At 45.8% G+C, this 16,478-nt stretch overlaps 1 protein-coding gene and 1 pseudogene across 2 annotated transcripts in view; one reads left to right on the top strand and one right to left on the bottom strand.

The window, feature by feature from the left end:
• LOC139056325 (structural maintenance of chromosomes protein 2-like) overlaps positions 1 to 16,478 on the bottom strand; it is an 84,294-nt gene extending 67,816 nt beyond the window's left edge. The window contains exon 1 of one of the 2 annotated variants that reach the window (XM_070534482.1): positions 16,316 to 16,478. Coding sequence is in view for 1 of the 2 variants with exons in the window: in XM_070534481.1 (XP_070390582.1) it covers positions 4,982 to 5,299 (318 nt within the window). In the remaining variant the exon portion in view is untranslated. Of the gene's footprint in view, positions 1 to 4,981; positions 5,440 to 16,315 lie in introns of those variants that run through there. The other variant, XM_070534481.1, reaches the window with a different exon arrangement.
• Positions 5,499 to 7,888, top strand: LOC139056326 (uncharacterized; annotated as a pseudogene).

Here is a 16,478-nt window from a genome sequence, read left to right as displayed (position 1 = left end):
CTTGTGAATGATTCACCCAGCCGCTGACATCGTTTCCACAAACGCTGCTGTGCACGCAACTTGCGAAACACGTCTTGGCTGTAGACGTGTAGACTGCAGACGTGTCTTGGCCGTAGAGCTGTAAACACGTCTACGAAAGAGGTCTTAAATACAGACCATGTCTGGAAATCCCTTTCATGGTTCTTGTACCAGAGTCTGGCCACACCCATGAGGTAGAACATTACGTTGTTCATGCTTTGCGGCATCGTCTCATTTGTTGTGCATGCCTACCTCTCATACAAGAGCTAATCCTCCATGTTGTTCTCATCCGTGCCACTGAAAATAGCGGGGTCCCTCTGGCGGAGAACGCGACCGACTGAGGAGGAGGCTCCTGCGGGGATGCATCGTCGGGCATGGTAGACGGTAGCATGCGGGATCATAGTTCTAGCATGGTCATTTTCAAAATACCTAGCACCTTCCACCAATTGTGATGGGGTTCATTGGCTGTGGATTGAGAGCAGCTAATGCGGCAGTCAAGCTACAGCAAGAGTCCCAGCACGAGCAACGAACCCCATGTCGAGCGCTGGTTATGATGATTGGCGAGTGTTCGTCATCTTCCCCACACAGCCTATGAAAAATTGGTCAGTGACTGTGTTTGTATTCTTTTGGCATAAGGTGTGCCCCTAAAACAGTCACAAGCTACAAATAATAAAATAATTGGTTTCAACACAGCCATACAAAACAAGCTTCCAAAAATCAAGAATTTTACTATAAAGTTTGGGCAGCTATACAGTTATACATATAGGTGTACTTTGCCTTTACTCAATTCTCCCTTGTGGAGCCTGTAATGCAGTAAAAGTTCGCAGTTCCACCCGAAAGGCGAAGCACCGATTGCGATAGCAAATTAGTAGATAGCTGTACGAAATAAGGATAGTCGTTTTATCAGCCATATAAACTCGTAAACATTCGCTCACTAACTAAATTAACAATGATAGAATGCACGCCAGTGACTTCGACAGTGCTCATCGCCCAACGCAAGTGGAGACTAATAAACAATTAAAGTATTCTTTGAGTTAGGGTCCAGTGGTACCGAATTGGAAGCTCTCGGCACTCCCCTGGTACACTCAAGAAATGTTCGAGTGATAGCCGAGAACATCAGCAGTGGTCGCAATTGTATTGACCCAGTTGAAACAGCTGATTCAGGCAAGTTGCGAGCAGCATTGCGTGTCGCCAGATTTCAGACTAATTTGCAAATCTTCATTCTCAACTAAGAATGGCTTTTTAGGCCTGCTCCAAGGAAATATTTGTTACCTGATACAATATCTTAAATGCATGGGGTCTTATGAGAAATTTGAGTAGAATTACAATTACTTAATTATAACCAATTTCGTTTTAACGATATCTGACTACTCTGAACCTCAAGTCCATCTACTTTGTATGCATTTAAATAAATAAATGAAATAAATAAATGAAAGAAGAAAAAAAATAGGCACACATTGACAGGCAGTTTCAAATAGAGGTTTATATTTGTAACAAAGATAACGCAGTGAATACATATTAGCTGTTTACAGAGAGAGATAGAGGAGAAACACCAACTGGCCCTCGGAAGGCAAATCCCATTCCTGTGCTACCACAATGACGAGAGCGCCGGATCGTCAAAAGTTATATGTCTAGTCCCAATATATATATCATCGTCATCATTTATTGTCCCTTAAGGACCCCTTTCAGGGTATTAAATAGGGGGGGGGGGCAAAAGCATCAAGAAACACTATGATCATGATTATACAATGGTTAACTCATTTGTACAACGGTAAACAAAACTTAGTATACATGCAAGTCGATGATGGGCAAGAAAAATTTTAAACAAAACAAAGTAAGGTACGAACGACAGTAAAAATGGCAACACAAACGGCAATATACCAGAGCAGTAAAAAAAAAAAAGTTAGAGGTTAGGGTAACAGCATAGTAGTGGTAGGTTAAGGGTTTTAAAAACATGACAATAGGTGTCTAAATTTATCTGGATCACTTTCATTTACTGTACTGTTGGGCAGTGCGTTCCACAATTCAATAGCACTAGGTAAGAAAGAGTTGTTGAAAGTATCAGAGGAACCATGAAGACGTTGTAGACTCAAGTTGTTAAAGAGACGCTTAGAAGAGCGGTTGGGCGGAAGTAAAAGAGTATTCCTGAGATGTGGGAAATTATAATAGAATTTGTGGAAAAGGGAAAGTTGTGAAATCTTCGTACGAAGTGTTAGGCTAGGAATGCTGAGGGATGATTTAATGCCGCTTATACTTGTATGCCAGTCATAGTTTGAAGCGATAGAGCAAGTCGCACGATTCAGCACTGCTTCGAACGAGTTAAGATAATACTGGCGAGGGTTCCAAATTGCTGAGGCATACTCAAGTTTAGTCCGAAGGAACGTTTCACAGGTGAGCTTGCGCATGGGATCGGGAGACAGAAAAATCGATCTTTTGAGTAGGCCAAGTGATTTAGAACAGTCGTTTATAAGTAGAGTTATGTGTGCAGACCACATAAGCCAATTAGTGGTAGTAACGCCTAGATAACGGCAAGAGTCAACTTGAATGCGGGCTGTGGAATTAAGAGAGTACTGGTGGTTAATGATTTCCCACTTGCGAGTTACACACACATACTTGCACTTGGAAATGTTGAGGGACATGAGCCAAACAGAGCACCAATGTGCTATTTTGCTTAGGTCTTCCTGGAGTATTAGTTGGTCATTATGGGAGGATATGCGCCGATACAGGACGCAGTCATCAGCGAATAACCGAATTGATGAAAGAAAGCTGTTAGGGAGGTCATCTACAAAAATTAGAAACAAAAGATGCCCGAGCACAGAGCCCTGTGGTACACCTCACAAGACTGGACTACTTGAGGTTATCGATGACAGTGTGCTGTGAGTGGTTTGTGAGAAAACATTAAATCCAGGACAATACAAGTGGGTCGAGAATAAGACAAGCAAGTTACGCGGTAAGACGTAGATGGGCGACACAATCAAACGCCTTTGCAAAATCAAGATAGATAACATCAGTTTGGAAACGGGAGTCAAGGTGGAGGTGAAGGTCTGTGGCGAATTCGAACAGCTGCGTTTCACATGAGTGGCCTCGTCTAAATCCATGTGGACCAGGAAAGAAAAAAGAGTGCTTGTCTAAATGAGATGCAATGCTGGAGTACAATATATGCTCTAGAATTTTACAATGTATGCAAACGGAAATAGGGCGGTAATTACATGGACTGGAACGACTACCGGATTTGTGCATAGGTACAACACTGCTAATTTTCCAATCATTCGGAATAGTGGAAGAGGCAATAGATTGAGTGAAAATCAACTTCAAGAAGAGGCTAGATTGCGATTTCGTGCCCTTTAAAGCTTTGGCCGTTATGCCGTCTGGACCTGGCGCACTGGAAAGCTTAAGGTTATCGATTAAATTGGAGATTCCTCGAGTAGTTACAATAACAGCCGGCATTCTGAATAGCGAGTAGATGGCAACGTAGGAATATCAGTGGGAGGTTCATTAGTGAAAACCGAGAAAAAATAAGAGTTCATGACATTGGGATGCTAATTTACTGAAACAGGAGACCCATCCGAGTTGATAATTGCGATACTATTACATGAAGTATGTTTAAGTGATAATGAGTTCCAGAATTTGCGAGGGTTGTCACGCAGAATGCTCAGCAGGTCCTGGTGGAAATATTTGTGTTTAGATTGTCTCAGCAAACTTGCGTATTCCCGCAATACCATGGAGTATTTTTCCCATTTTGGCGGATTGTTGCGTCGTTTGAGTTCACGGAAAATGCGCTTTTTTTTTTCTAGTTGCTTAAGGTTGTTCGAATACCAAGGTCCTGGACAAATGCTTTCACATTTTGGAAACTACAATTGAACAATTTCTCTTTTTATTCCAAGTGTTCTTGCACTTGAAGTCGCCTGTACTCCTATTTTGTTTTGCTGCATTACTTAACCTGCGTTATTTCAATTCATTCTTGATGTAACATCTTTGACTTATGTATGTCTATGACGCCCCCCCCCCTTATGTAATACCCTGTAAAGGGTCCTTAAGGGTCCAATAAATGATGATGATGATGAATACGTACAAGAGGAACATGAGCATCAAGAAGAGACAGAAGTTTATCTTTATAAAGTAACCAGTTTTGCTCAACTGTTCTGAAAGGGGCTGATTGATGGAAGTCTACAAAAAACGATTCTAGCTGATTGTGAATATCTGTATAGTTTGCTTTATTGTAATCTCGGATGTACATAATAGACGGCTGTCGGGTAGGAACTTCTATAGCTATGTACTGTTCTACATTATATATATATATATATATATATATATATATATATATATATATAGAGAGAGAGAGAGAGAGAGAGAGAGAGAGAGAAATGCAGTTTCTTAACGACTATGTAAAGAACGCGACCGAGTTCCTGGCGGCGCGAAGCGGACAAACGACATGCGTCCTTGATGACGTCACAACGAACTACCGACGAATCGCAACCTCGCGGAGCGATCAAAAAAAAAAAAAAACGTTCGAACTGCGTGGAGCGATTCGAAACGGGAATTGCTCTCCGACGCTGCTCAAAATGCGGGACGTAGGAAGCGGTCCGAGCTTGCACGACAGTCACCGACGAGATTATTTTCGCGCACAATGAATGGGAGCAAACGGTGAAGTGTACGGGACCATGTGGATCCGGAATTTCTTTAAGTCTGGGCAAGTTTCAGTACATAAGACACAAATGTTGCAGCAAGCACTGAAATATAACGGGTACCATGGCCAGCTTGAACGGAAGATCGAACCAGCTTTTTTTTTTGTATGTTCCAATCAGAAGTAAGATGCAGCAACGACGGACGGCAGACGAACGGCAGTATTTCTACAGACGACCCTGGCCGAACCGTACGGATAAGGTAGCCCAGAACAGCGAAGAGAAATGTACGGAAAACTACCGCCTGGCGGTAGCTCCAAACTACGCCACAGCTACCATACCTGTCTCGTGATGGTGAACTCGTCGTAATGTTCGTAGCCGACGGGCTTCTGACGTGGGTCGCGGTTGTCGAAAGTGATTGAAACCGTCGCCTTGGTGATGCCCGCCTGGCCGTTCTTGTACACAAGGTCCTGCAAGTTGACGGCACGCACCTGCGACAGGTTGCTGATGCCCAGCACGAAACATATTGAGTCGAGGATATTGCTTTTGCCACTGCCGTTGAGGCCCGTGATCGCATTGAAGAGTGGGTCGAACCCTTTGATGTCGACCCGCTGTCCGTACGACTTGAAGCCGTCGATGGTTATACTCTTTATGTGCATCGCGGTATATCAGTGTTTAACGCGTCCGCTGGCACAATTCCAACGTACCAGGAACGACGCGAACGCAAGCGCGAGCGCTCACGCGAGCGCGAGCGCTCACGCGCTGTCGTTACCGCCATATTCCACGCACTTTTGAACGAGCCGCCATAGACTAAAACAACTTTAAGAAGGAGAACTGTACCTTCCGCCGTGGTTCGAAAATAAGCAGCGGCAGCGCATGGAACTTACTTTGGCGGACGCCAGATGACGTTGCTCAATCCGGAAGCGGAAGTGAAATTTTTTTTTTAGAGCAAAATTCAATATGGCCGTTTTTTGCCGGTCGCGTACGCTGGTACGCGCCGTGCTTGCCCTGCAGGCTATGCGGCATGCCTCAATGCCTTCGCTGCCGCGTAGCTGGTGCGTTCTAATTGCCAAGAGCCTCTACTGACGCCCATACAAACAAGCCACAAGTGAGTGAACAGAACGCGCGACTTTATTGGCAGAAGACAAGCAGTGTACATTCTCGTGCAATAGCAGAAATAAAGGGTCTGTTCGATTCGCCTGCACCACTGTGAACCAGTTCACGGCAAGTTCCGCACTTTTGCAGCGCCAGTTCAGTGGTGCAGCTGCATCGCGACACTAGCGCCCCGGAGAAACGAATGCCAAGGTGCAGGTGTGCAGGCCTTCTGCGTCGTGCCGCCCGTTGTTTACGCGCTGGTGAATTTGTATGTGACTTGTGCTATTTGCGTTGCGCTGTTTGCGGTTGTAGAAAAATTGGTCAGGTCTGGTGTGTGTGTGTGTGTGTGTGTGTTGTGTGTGAGCATCGCTGCTGCACTGAACGACGACGATGAACTGTGCCACACTCTCAACTGTCGTTCAAGTAGCCATGGACCTTGTGGACTCGGACAGTGATGAGGAGTTCGACGACTTGGTCGTAATGTTGGCCGTAAAGCTGGTGAGGAAAGACCGAAATCGTATTCCACGATACTATGAAGACGTCGTTGGCAGCTATTTTGAGTTTGAGTTTAAGCGGCTCTTCCGACTGTCACGCGAGACCTTTAACTGTCTTGCAGACCGCTATCAAGCGTCACCGTTCTTCCCAGCAGCTCGTGGAGGGCGCGCGCGAATCAGTGCCGAAAAAACGTCTCATCGTTTTGAGCTATCTTGGGAGCCAGTGCAGCATGTACTCAATTGCAGACAGATTTGATGTTACAGAGTCATCTGTGCACGCATGCATTGAGAGGGTGCTCAACCTTTTACGTAGCATGAGTGAAGAAGTGATCGCGTGGCCGGACCAGCAAGAGCAAGAACGTAGCAAGGGTGGCTTCTTAATAAAGAGCGCTGGGAAGGGGCCACGAAACACAATTGGCTGCGTGGACGGAAGCCACATAGAGATAAACACCCCGACCGAATCCCCGCACTCGTACTTCAACCGGAAAAAGTTTCCTTCTTTGATCCTGCAAGGCATATGCAACCGTGAGAATAGGTTCATAGATGTGCTAATTGGATTTCCCGGCTCGGCGCACGACGCCAGGGTGCTCCGCGAAGGCCCCTTTTTTGAAGCTGCAGCAACCAAATGCAGCAATGGTTACATCTTGGGGGATTCAGCCTATCCGTTGCTACCATGGCTTATGACACATTACAAGGATACGCAGCGGAGCTTCCCCTCCTGGAAAAGGAAATATAACAAGTGCCATTCTCAGCAGCAAGTTGCCATTGAGGTGACATTTGGTATACTCAAGCAGCGATTTCGCAGGCTGTACTTGGTGGACGCAGCCAGCATCAAGCAGTGCTGCCTTATAATCATGGGCGCATGCGTCCTGCACAACTTATGCAATGAGGAGAGAGATTTCTTCGAAGAGCTGCAGGAACTCCCGGATTTAGAGGAAGTCGGAAACGATGAGGACAGTGGCAATGTTGTTGACCGCAGTGTGGCAGGCTACAGTGAGAGCCTGCGAAAGGCAATTGCCGAAAAGCAGTGCTAAAACACAGAGTTGCATATCCTTGTGCCGCTAGCAGTACTTATGCAGATAAGTTTTGCTTCACTCTGTGTAATGCTGCAAATGTACTTTCTGAGACAATGTTTGTGAAAGATAAAGAATCGAGACGTTTGGGGCCTGCAAGCCCCAGGCTACTTTGTATGGTTGTGTTGTGTTGCGTGGTGATAATACACAACACACCCACACACACATTTTTTGAAAATTTTTATTCGGGAGCCGTTGTGGCAACTTTCTCGACAGCTGTAACGAGCCGCTCTAGCAAAGCCATTTTCCTATCAAAGCGTTCGGCCCGCTCTTCCTTCGCCTCTTTAAATTCTCTTAAAAGGGCATTCAACGACGTGGTGTCCTTTTTTCTTCGCACGGCATCCTTAGGGCGTGCATTCATAGCTGCAGCTGATGCAGGCCTTGGCAGGGGTTTGCTCGCTGACAATTCTGGCTCTGTGTCAGTGCCGTCATCAGCGCCGGGAGACATGCTGAAAAACAATGTGCAGGATTAACGGGGATAACTAAACTTCTGTCAAAATGACGCAACTGCACCTGCTGTCTTTCTCAATTGTGGCACCAGGCTTCATCAGCACTGTCGGTGTTATGTGGTGTTCTTTCTCAAGAACATCACTTAGCTCTCTACGAAAGAAAGAAAGAATTAGTTGCAAATACAAAAGCCAGAGACTGTATGCAATAGTCAACAGCACTCACTCTTCATATTCACACAAGGCCGTTGAGTGCCCGGACGAATTGTTTTTTGTTTTAGTCTTCTTATATGAGCGTTCAAGGCTTTTCCATTTATTCTGCACCTGCAGCTCGGTCATCACAACTGAGAACTCTGTATTAATCATACGAGCAATTTCTTGCCACATGGCCTTTTTTGTCCTGTGAAAAAAAAAAAGTAATGGATTAAAATTTGGCAATTCTAGCACATCAAAAGCTGCTGAAGTATTCTCACAAGCGCCAAAGTAAACAAAGTTGAAATTCAACTTTTTGTAAACAAGTCAATGAGAAAGTAAATGAAACTTGCTTAAGGCCGCCTTTTTTCCCGACGAGAGGATTCAGCTCTTTATATTTCAAAATGAGGAACCGGGTCCTCCGAGCACTCCAAAGTTCTGCCTCGGAGGATCTGGATCGCTCCTCCATCGGTGTGACGCCGAGGTTCGCAGGCATTGCCTCCATGGCAGATGACTGGTCAGTGTCTTGAAATATCACCGTGATGACCGTTCCATCTGTGACAGAAAGTAGTACCACATTGAGTTGTAGGTATGCATTTACTCTGGACTAACGTATTCGAAACTTCACACGCGGGCTCAGCAGTAAAGAGGACCGACTTGTCAACCTATGCACTCAGACGTAGATGTACATGTAGAGTCTTGTGACCTAGAGGCACGTACCCACTCTGGGGGATTGGCCAAGAATTGGGTAGTTTATAGGAAAGTGTCAAATAAGTGAAAATTTCATAATAGCTAAGTAATTATAAAATACAAAGATTGTAGAGCCTGCATGATTTTACGAAAATGGAAATTCTACCATATTTATAATAAAACAGTTCAAATTAAATTTTAGTGAATGAAAAGGAGGCTTAAAATTTTGTATTTAGAGTTGAAATCTCATTGATCCTAAAAGAAAATCTTGGCAGCGCTAACCTGCCCGTCGATATGCCGAAGTGTAGGGGCACCCAAAGATAGCACACTTTGAACAGTTAAATCTAATCCAAGAAGGCGGAGTGGTATTTGTAGGTTCGTTTACTTAAGCTAATAAATCGTCGACAAGAACTTAAAAAAAATGTTCTATGGTCTTATCTTCACTACATATGTGACAAATCGGTGAGGGTGTCAGAATACAGCAGTTACTTCAATTTTTTTCTCGATCGGCATACGAGTTTGTTGTATGCAATGCAACAAATAAACGTTAACGCCTCCTTTATTTCCTTTTATCGCAGCCAACATTTTTAATTTTTACGCACGTTACTACGTACTTACTATTCCCTCCGCCTTTGCTGCACGGGAAACAAAGTGCGATAAATTTCCTGATCAGGATAACGCATTTTATACACTTACTGGCATATTGACAAACAGGCACACTGCTGTAGCTAAACAACGAATACATCGTGTTCACCATATTCACAGGCGCTGACAGCTTATTTGAAGGAGCTTACAACAAGAAATTGACCCCATGTGACTAAAAAGGGTTAACATACCTGGCGTTCTGTAGGCAAATCCATCGCCGAAGGGAACGCGACTCCCATCCTCGTCGACTACAGGGGTAACCTGAGTTTGTACCCCATCTACAAGTACAGACAGCGTCTGCAAGTCGTTCGCTGACATCGTCTGCTGTTGTCGGCTCTCAAATGTGGAAGCTCGTGAACCACGCTTGCACCAACGCGGCACCACAGGCAGAGAAGGTTCTGAAAATTCCTGAACCAGCACTGCACCTTTGCTGCACTTTTTGAAACGAACGCTAGGGTGCAGGGGGCGCTAGGCTGCACCGCTGAAACGAACGGCAAGGTGCGGCACCGCGTGAACTGGTTCAAGTGGTGCAGCTGAATCGAATAGACCCAAAATTTGCATGTCGAGATACGCTGGAATCATTGACGCGAGCTTGTAAACGGCTCACCGTCGTCGTGGCACGTGGTGGTCAGGTTAACGAGCAAGAACCAGCAGCGGAAACATATTGGACAGAGTGTGCCACTTGTTTGCAGCAACAGTTGCCGTTAAAAATGCCCAAATTGCATTGCGAAGCAATCGGGAGACGCAGGCATCTGCTGTCGCAGCCTACACAGCGACATGGGCTACCCCAGATTTTAGCCGTTCACTCCTTTCCAACCTGCACGTTTCTTTTCTTTCGGGGGCCGCTAATGTGTGGCTCACACTTGGTGTCTCACATTGTCTCGCTATGGACAAGTCGCTTTCGTGGGCATCGCCTCCATCAGCTACTTTTGCGGGCCTTTCCACCCATCTAGCTATCAACTTCATACGCATCGGACTATGTAAGCACGTATGCTGGTCTCCGTTCATGCCTAATCGCGGCCGAGAAAGGCCAGAGGCACAATATGCCCATTGCTGCAGCAGGAAGGCGCGAACGGGGAGCACGAATCACGGTGCATGAAAATTGGGAGTCTATGTCGCTGTGCAGGCTGCAGGAGCGAATGCTTACTTCGAGAGACTGCTTCCCAGTGCAACCGACCAGGCCGCAATATTCTCAAAACATAACACTGCGCTGCAGAGGGTGCTAAGAATCACTGGCTCCGGACAGGCTGCCAATGGAATATGAACCTGGCAACGTTTAACGCTAGAACGTTATCTAGTGAGGCGAGTCTAGCAGTGCTATTGGAGGAATTAGAGGGCACTAAATGGGATATAATAGGGCTCAGTGAAGTTAGGAGGCCAAAAGAAGCATATACAGTGCTAAAAAGTGGGCACGTCCTGTGCTACAGGGGCTTAGCGGAGAGAAGAGAACTAGGAGTCGGATTCCTGATTAATAAGAATATAGCTGGTAACATACAGGAATTCTATAGCATTAACGAGAGGGTGGCAAGTCTTGTTGTGAAACTTAATAAGAGGTACAAAATGAAGATTGTACAAGTCTACGCCCCTACATCCAGTCATGATGACCAGGAAGTCGAAAGCTTCTATGAAGACGTGGAATTGGCGATGGGTAGAGTGAAAACTAAATACACTATACTAATGGGCGACTTTAATGCCAAGGTAGGCAAGAAGCAGGCTGGAGACAAGGCAGTGGGGGATTATGGAATAGGCGCTAGGAATAGCAGGGGAGAGTTATTAGTAGAGTTTGCGGAACAGAATAATATGAGGATGATGAATACCTTCTTCCGCAAGCGGGATAGCCGAAAGTGGACGTGGAGGAGCCCGAACGGCGAGACTAGAAATGAAATAGACCTCATACTCTGCGGTAACCCTGGCATCATACAAGATGTGGACGTGCTCGGCAAAGTGCGCTGCAGTGACCACAGGATGGTAAGAACTCGAATTAGCCTACACCTGAGGAGGGAACGGAAGAAACTAGTACATAAGAAGCCGATTAATGAGTTGGCGGTAAGAGGGAAAATAGAAGAATTCCAGATCAAGCTACAGAACAGGTATTCAGCTTTAACTCAGGAAGAGGACCTTAGTGTTGAAACAACGAACGACAATCTTGTGGGCATCATTAAGGAGTGTGCAATGGAAGTTGGTGGTAACTCCATTAGGCAGGGTACCAGCAAACTATCGCAGGAGACGAAAGATCTGATCAAGAAACGCCAATGTATGAAAGCCTCTAACCCTACAGCTAGAATAGAACTGGCAGAACTTTCGAAGTTAATCAACAAGCGGAAGACAGCTGACATAAGGAAGTATAATATGGATAGAATTGAACATGCTCTCAGGAACGGAGGAAGCCTAAAAACAGTGAAGAAGAAACTAGGAATCGGCAAGAATCAGATGTATGCGTTAAGAGACAAAGCTGGCAATATCATTACTAATATGGATGAGATAGTTCAAGTGGCTGAGGAGTTCTATAGAGATTTATACAGTACCAGTGACACCCACGACGATAATGGAAGGGAAAATAGTATAGAGGAATTCGAAGTCCCAAAGGTAACGCCGGAAGAAGTAAAGAAAGCCTTGGGAGATATGCAAAGGGGGAAGGCAGCTGGGGAGGATCAGGTAACAGCAGATTTGTTGAAGGATGGTGGACAGATTGTTCTAGAGGAACTGGCCACCCTGTATACGCAATGCCTCATGACCTCGAGCGTACCGGAATCTTGGAAGAACGCTAACATAATCCTAATTCATAAGAAAGGAGACGCCAAAGACTTGAAAAATTATAGACCGATCAGCTTACTGTCCGTTGCCTACAAACTATTTACTAAGGTAATCGCAAATAGAATCAGGAACACCTTAGACTTCTGTCAAGCAAAGGACCAGGCAGGATTCCGTAAAGGCTACTCAACAATAGATCATATTCACACTATCAATCAGGTAATAGAGAAATGTGCGGAATATAACCAACCCTTATATATAGCTTTCATTGAGTACGAGAAAGCGTTTGATTCTGTCGAAACCTCAGCAGTCATGGAGGCATTACGGAATCAGGGTGTAGACGAGCCGTATGTAAAAATACTGAAAGATATCTATAGCGACTCCACAGCCACCATAGTCCTCCATAAAGCAAGCAACAAAATCCCAATAAAGAAAGGCGTCAGGCAGGGAGATACGATCTCTCCAATGCTCTTCACAGCATGTTTACAAGAGGTATTCAGAGACCTGGATTGGGAAGAATTGGGGATAAAAGTTAATGGAGAGTACCTTAGTAACTTGCGATTCGCTGATGATATTGCCTTGCTTAGTAACTCAGGGGACCAATTGCAATGCATGCTCACTGACCTGGAGAGGCAAAGCAGAAGAGTGGGTCTAAAAATTAATCTGCAGAAAACTAAAGTAATGTTTAATAGTCTCGGAAGACAACAGGAATTTACAATAGGCAGCGAGGCACTGGAAGTCGTAAGGGAATACACCTACTTGGGGCAGGTAGTGACGGCGGATCCGGATCATGAGACGGAAATAATTAGGAGAATAAGAATGGGCTGGGGTGCGTTTGGCAGGCATTCTCAGATCATGAACAGCAGGTTGCCATTATCCCTTAAGAGAAAAGTATATAACAGCTGTGTCTTACCAGTACTCACCTACGGGGCAGAAACCTGGAGGCTTACGAAAAGAGTTCTACTCAAATTGAGGACGACGCAACGAGCTATGGAAAGAAGAATGATAGGTGTAACGTTAAGGGATAAGAAAAGAGCAGATTGGGTAAGGGAACAAACGCGAGTTAATGACTACTTAGTTGAAATCAAGCAAAAGAAATGGGCATGGGCAGGACATGTAATGAGGAGGGAAGATAACCGATGGTCATTAAGGGTTACGGACTGGATTCCAAGGGAAGGGAAGCGTAGCAGGGGGCGGCAGAAAGTTAGGTGGGCGGATGAGATTAAGAAGTTTGCAGGGACGGCGTGGCCACAATTAGTACATGACCGGGGTTGTTGGAGAAATATGGGAGAGGCCTTTGCCCTGCAGTGGGCGTAACCAGGCTGATGATGATGATAACACTGCGACCATAACCAAGTGACATAACAGCAAAATTAAGCAGCAATCAGTCACCGCATGAGGTTCAGACAATACATTATACATTGGCGACGAACCATATGGCAACAGTGAGCACTCACATACACGGGTCTCTTAGGGTACATTGAGCTGCCTACCTACAGGCGTAGTGCCCGCCTTCGTCGCACGTGGTGGTCTACTAATGAGCAACAACCAGCAGCAGAAACAGATTGGACAGAGTGTCCCACCTGTTTGCGGCGACAGTCGCTGTTAAAGATGAGCAACTTGCAGTGCGAAGCAATCGGGTGACGCAGGCATCTGCTGCCGCAGCCTACACAGTGACATGGACTACCCATCATTTTAGCATTGACTCCTTTCCAGCGTGCATGTTTCTTTCTTTTGGAGGCCGCTAATGTGTGGCTCACACATGGTGTCCCACATTGTCTCAATATGGACAAGTCACTTTCGTGGGCATCACCTTCATCAGCCACTTTTGCGGGCCTTTCCACCCAACTTCATACACGTCCGACCATGTAAGCACTTATGCTGGTCTCCGTTCATGCCTAATCGCGGCCGAGAAAGGCCAGAGGCACAATTTGACCATTCCTGCAGCAGGAAAGGGTGAATGGGGAGCACGAATCACGGTGTGCGTAAATTGGGAGTCTATGTCGCTGTGCAGACTGCAGGATCAAATTCTTACTTCGAGAGGCTGCTTCCCAGTGCAACCGACCAGGACGCAATATTCGAAAAACATAGCACTGCGACCATAACTAAGTGACATAACAGCAAAATTAAACAGCAATCAGTCACCGCATGAGGTTCAGACAATACATTATACATTGGCGACGAACCATATGGCAACAGTGAGCATTCACATACACGGGTCTCTTAGGGTACATTGAGCTGCCTGCCTGAAGGCGTAGTGCCCGACTTCGTCGCACGTGGTGGTCTACTAACGAGCAACAACCAGCAGCAGAAACAGATTGGACAGAGTGTCCCACCTGTTTGCGGCGACAGTCGCTGTTAAAGATGAGCAACTTGCAGTGCAAAGCAGTCGGGTGACGCAGGCATCTGCTGCCGCAGCCTACACAGCGACATGGACTACCCATCATTTTAGCATTGACTCCTTTCCAGCCTGCATGTTTCTTTTCTTATGGAGGCCGCTAATGTGTGGCTCACACATGGTGTCCCACATTGTCTCAATATGGACAAGTCGCTTTCGTGGGCATCACCTTCATCAGCAGAAAAAAAAAAATTGTTGGAAGTCAGCGCTGTGTATGTCGTCTATCACTGTCCTTGTACTTTGCGCTGTACATTATTTTTGATCATGAATTACCAACTAGCCCAAGCAACCACCCTAGTTCACTTCATCAGCCACTTTTGCGGGCCTTTCCACCCAACTTCATACACGTCCGACCATGTAAGCACTTATGCTGGTCTCCGTTCATGCATAATCGCGGCCGAGAAAGGCCAGAGGCACAATTTGCCCATAGCTGCAGCAGGAAAGGGTGAACGGGGAGCACGAATCACGGTGTGCATAAATTGGGAGTCTATGTCGCTGTGCAGACTGCAGGATCAAATGCTTACTACGAGAGGCTGCTTCCCAGTGCAACCGACCAGGCCGCAATATTCGAAAAACATAAAACTGCGACCGTAACCAAGTGACATAACAGCAAAATTAAACGGCAATCAGTCACTGCATGAGGTTCAGACAATACATTATACATTGGCTACGAACCATCTTACAGGCATAATGCTTGCCTTTGTCACATGTGGTGGTCTGGTAACGAGCGACAACCTGCGGTACAAACAGATTGGACAGAGCCTTACACCTGTTTCAACCAACAGTTGCCGTTGAAGATGAGCAACTTCCATTGCGAAGCAATCAGGTGACGCAGGCATCTGCTGCCGAAACCAACACAGCGACATGGACTACCCGGCATTTTAGCGTTAACTCCTTTCCAACCTGCACATTTATTTTCTTTCGGGGGCCGCTATGTGTGGCTCACACTTTGTGTCCCACTTTGTCGCAATGTGGACAAGTCGCTTTTGTGGGCATCACCTTCGGCAGCCATTCTTGCGGGCCTTTCCACCCATACGGCTATCAACTTCATACACTTTGAACCATGTAAGCACATATGCTGGTCTCTGTTTTGAGCAAATCATGGCCGAGGTAGGCGACAAGCACAATTTGCCCATGGCTGCAGCAGGCCAGAACGAACGGGGCGCACCTGTTATGGTGTGTGTATACTGGGAGTCTATGTCGCTTTGCGGACTGCAGGAGCAAATGCTTACCTCGAGGGACTGCTTACCAATGCAACTGACCAGGCCCCCACATCTGAGAAACGTAACACAGTTACCACAACCAAGTGTGGCAGCAAAACCAGATTCTGCAATCAATCACTTCACTGTAGCTTGCACAAAGACCCAGGCTATCAAGGAAGAGGAGCAATCATCAACGAGACTAGGAATATGGAAAATGAGAAAGCTTGCATTCAAGAGAGAAGCCACTCTGCTCTGCAAGCATTGAAGGCTAAAAACATCAAGAAAAGTAAAATGGTGCATAGCACATGTGCATAGGTTAATGCAAGACGCATGCCGATGCTGCATCAGCTATTTCAGGAGAGTAATTGCGCATGACAACATACACTAGAAGATACTGCTACAGATATGTTAGGCTGCTAGACAGTGACTGGTATTAAGTATCAGCGAAGAATCGGTTGACCTTTATATTTGGATGAGGATGAATGACCTCTAACAAAAATGGGCAATGAGAAAGCTTGCATTTATAGAAGAAAAATTACACTTCGCACAAACGGTATTAACATGGCTAGGAAGCTGATTAAGGGCAAACTGATGGAACTCAATCTTTTGGCCAGCGTCGTCCGTGCTTGGTCAGATGTTGCAGGTGCATCTGAAGACGAAGAATTTCTAGAAAGTCCTTTTTGAGTTACCTGGATGACTCAGCCAAATGTCCGTGCTGGTGGAATGGTGGCTGAAGCTCTTTGCAGTCTTAACACAGTCCTTTGCAGACTTGATATCTCATCCATATTCTTGTGCATGTGCTTCTTTGTTCTTGGTGTAAAAGCCTTGCAAATTCGGCAGATAGGAGCTCCT

Source organism: Dermacentor albipictus, chromosome 2, assembly GCF_038994185.2.
Source record: "Dermacentor albipictus isolate Rhodes 1998 colony chromosome 2, USDA_Dalb.pri_finalv2, whole genome shotgun sequence".
Taxonomy (NCBI): Eukaryota; Metazoa; Arthropoda; class Arachnida; order Ixodida; family Ixodidae; genus Dermacentor; species Dermacentor albipictus.
This window is presented reverse-complemented; position numbering and strand designations above follow the sequence as displayed.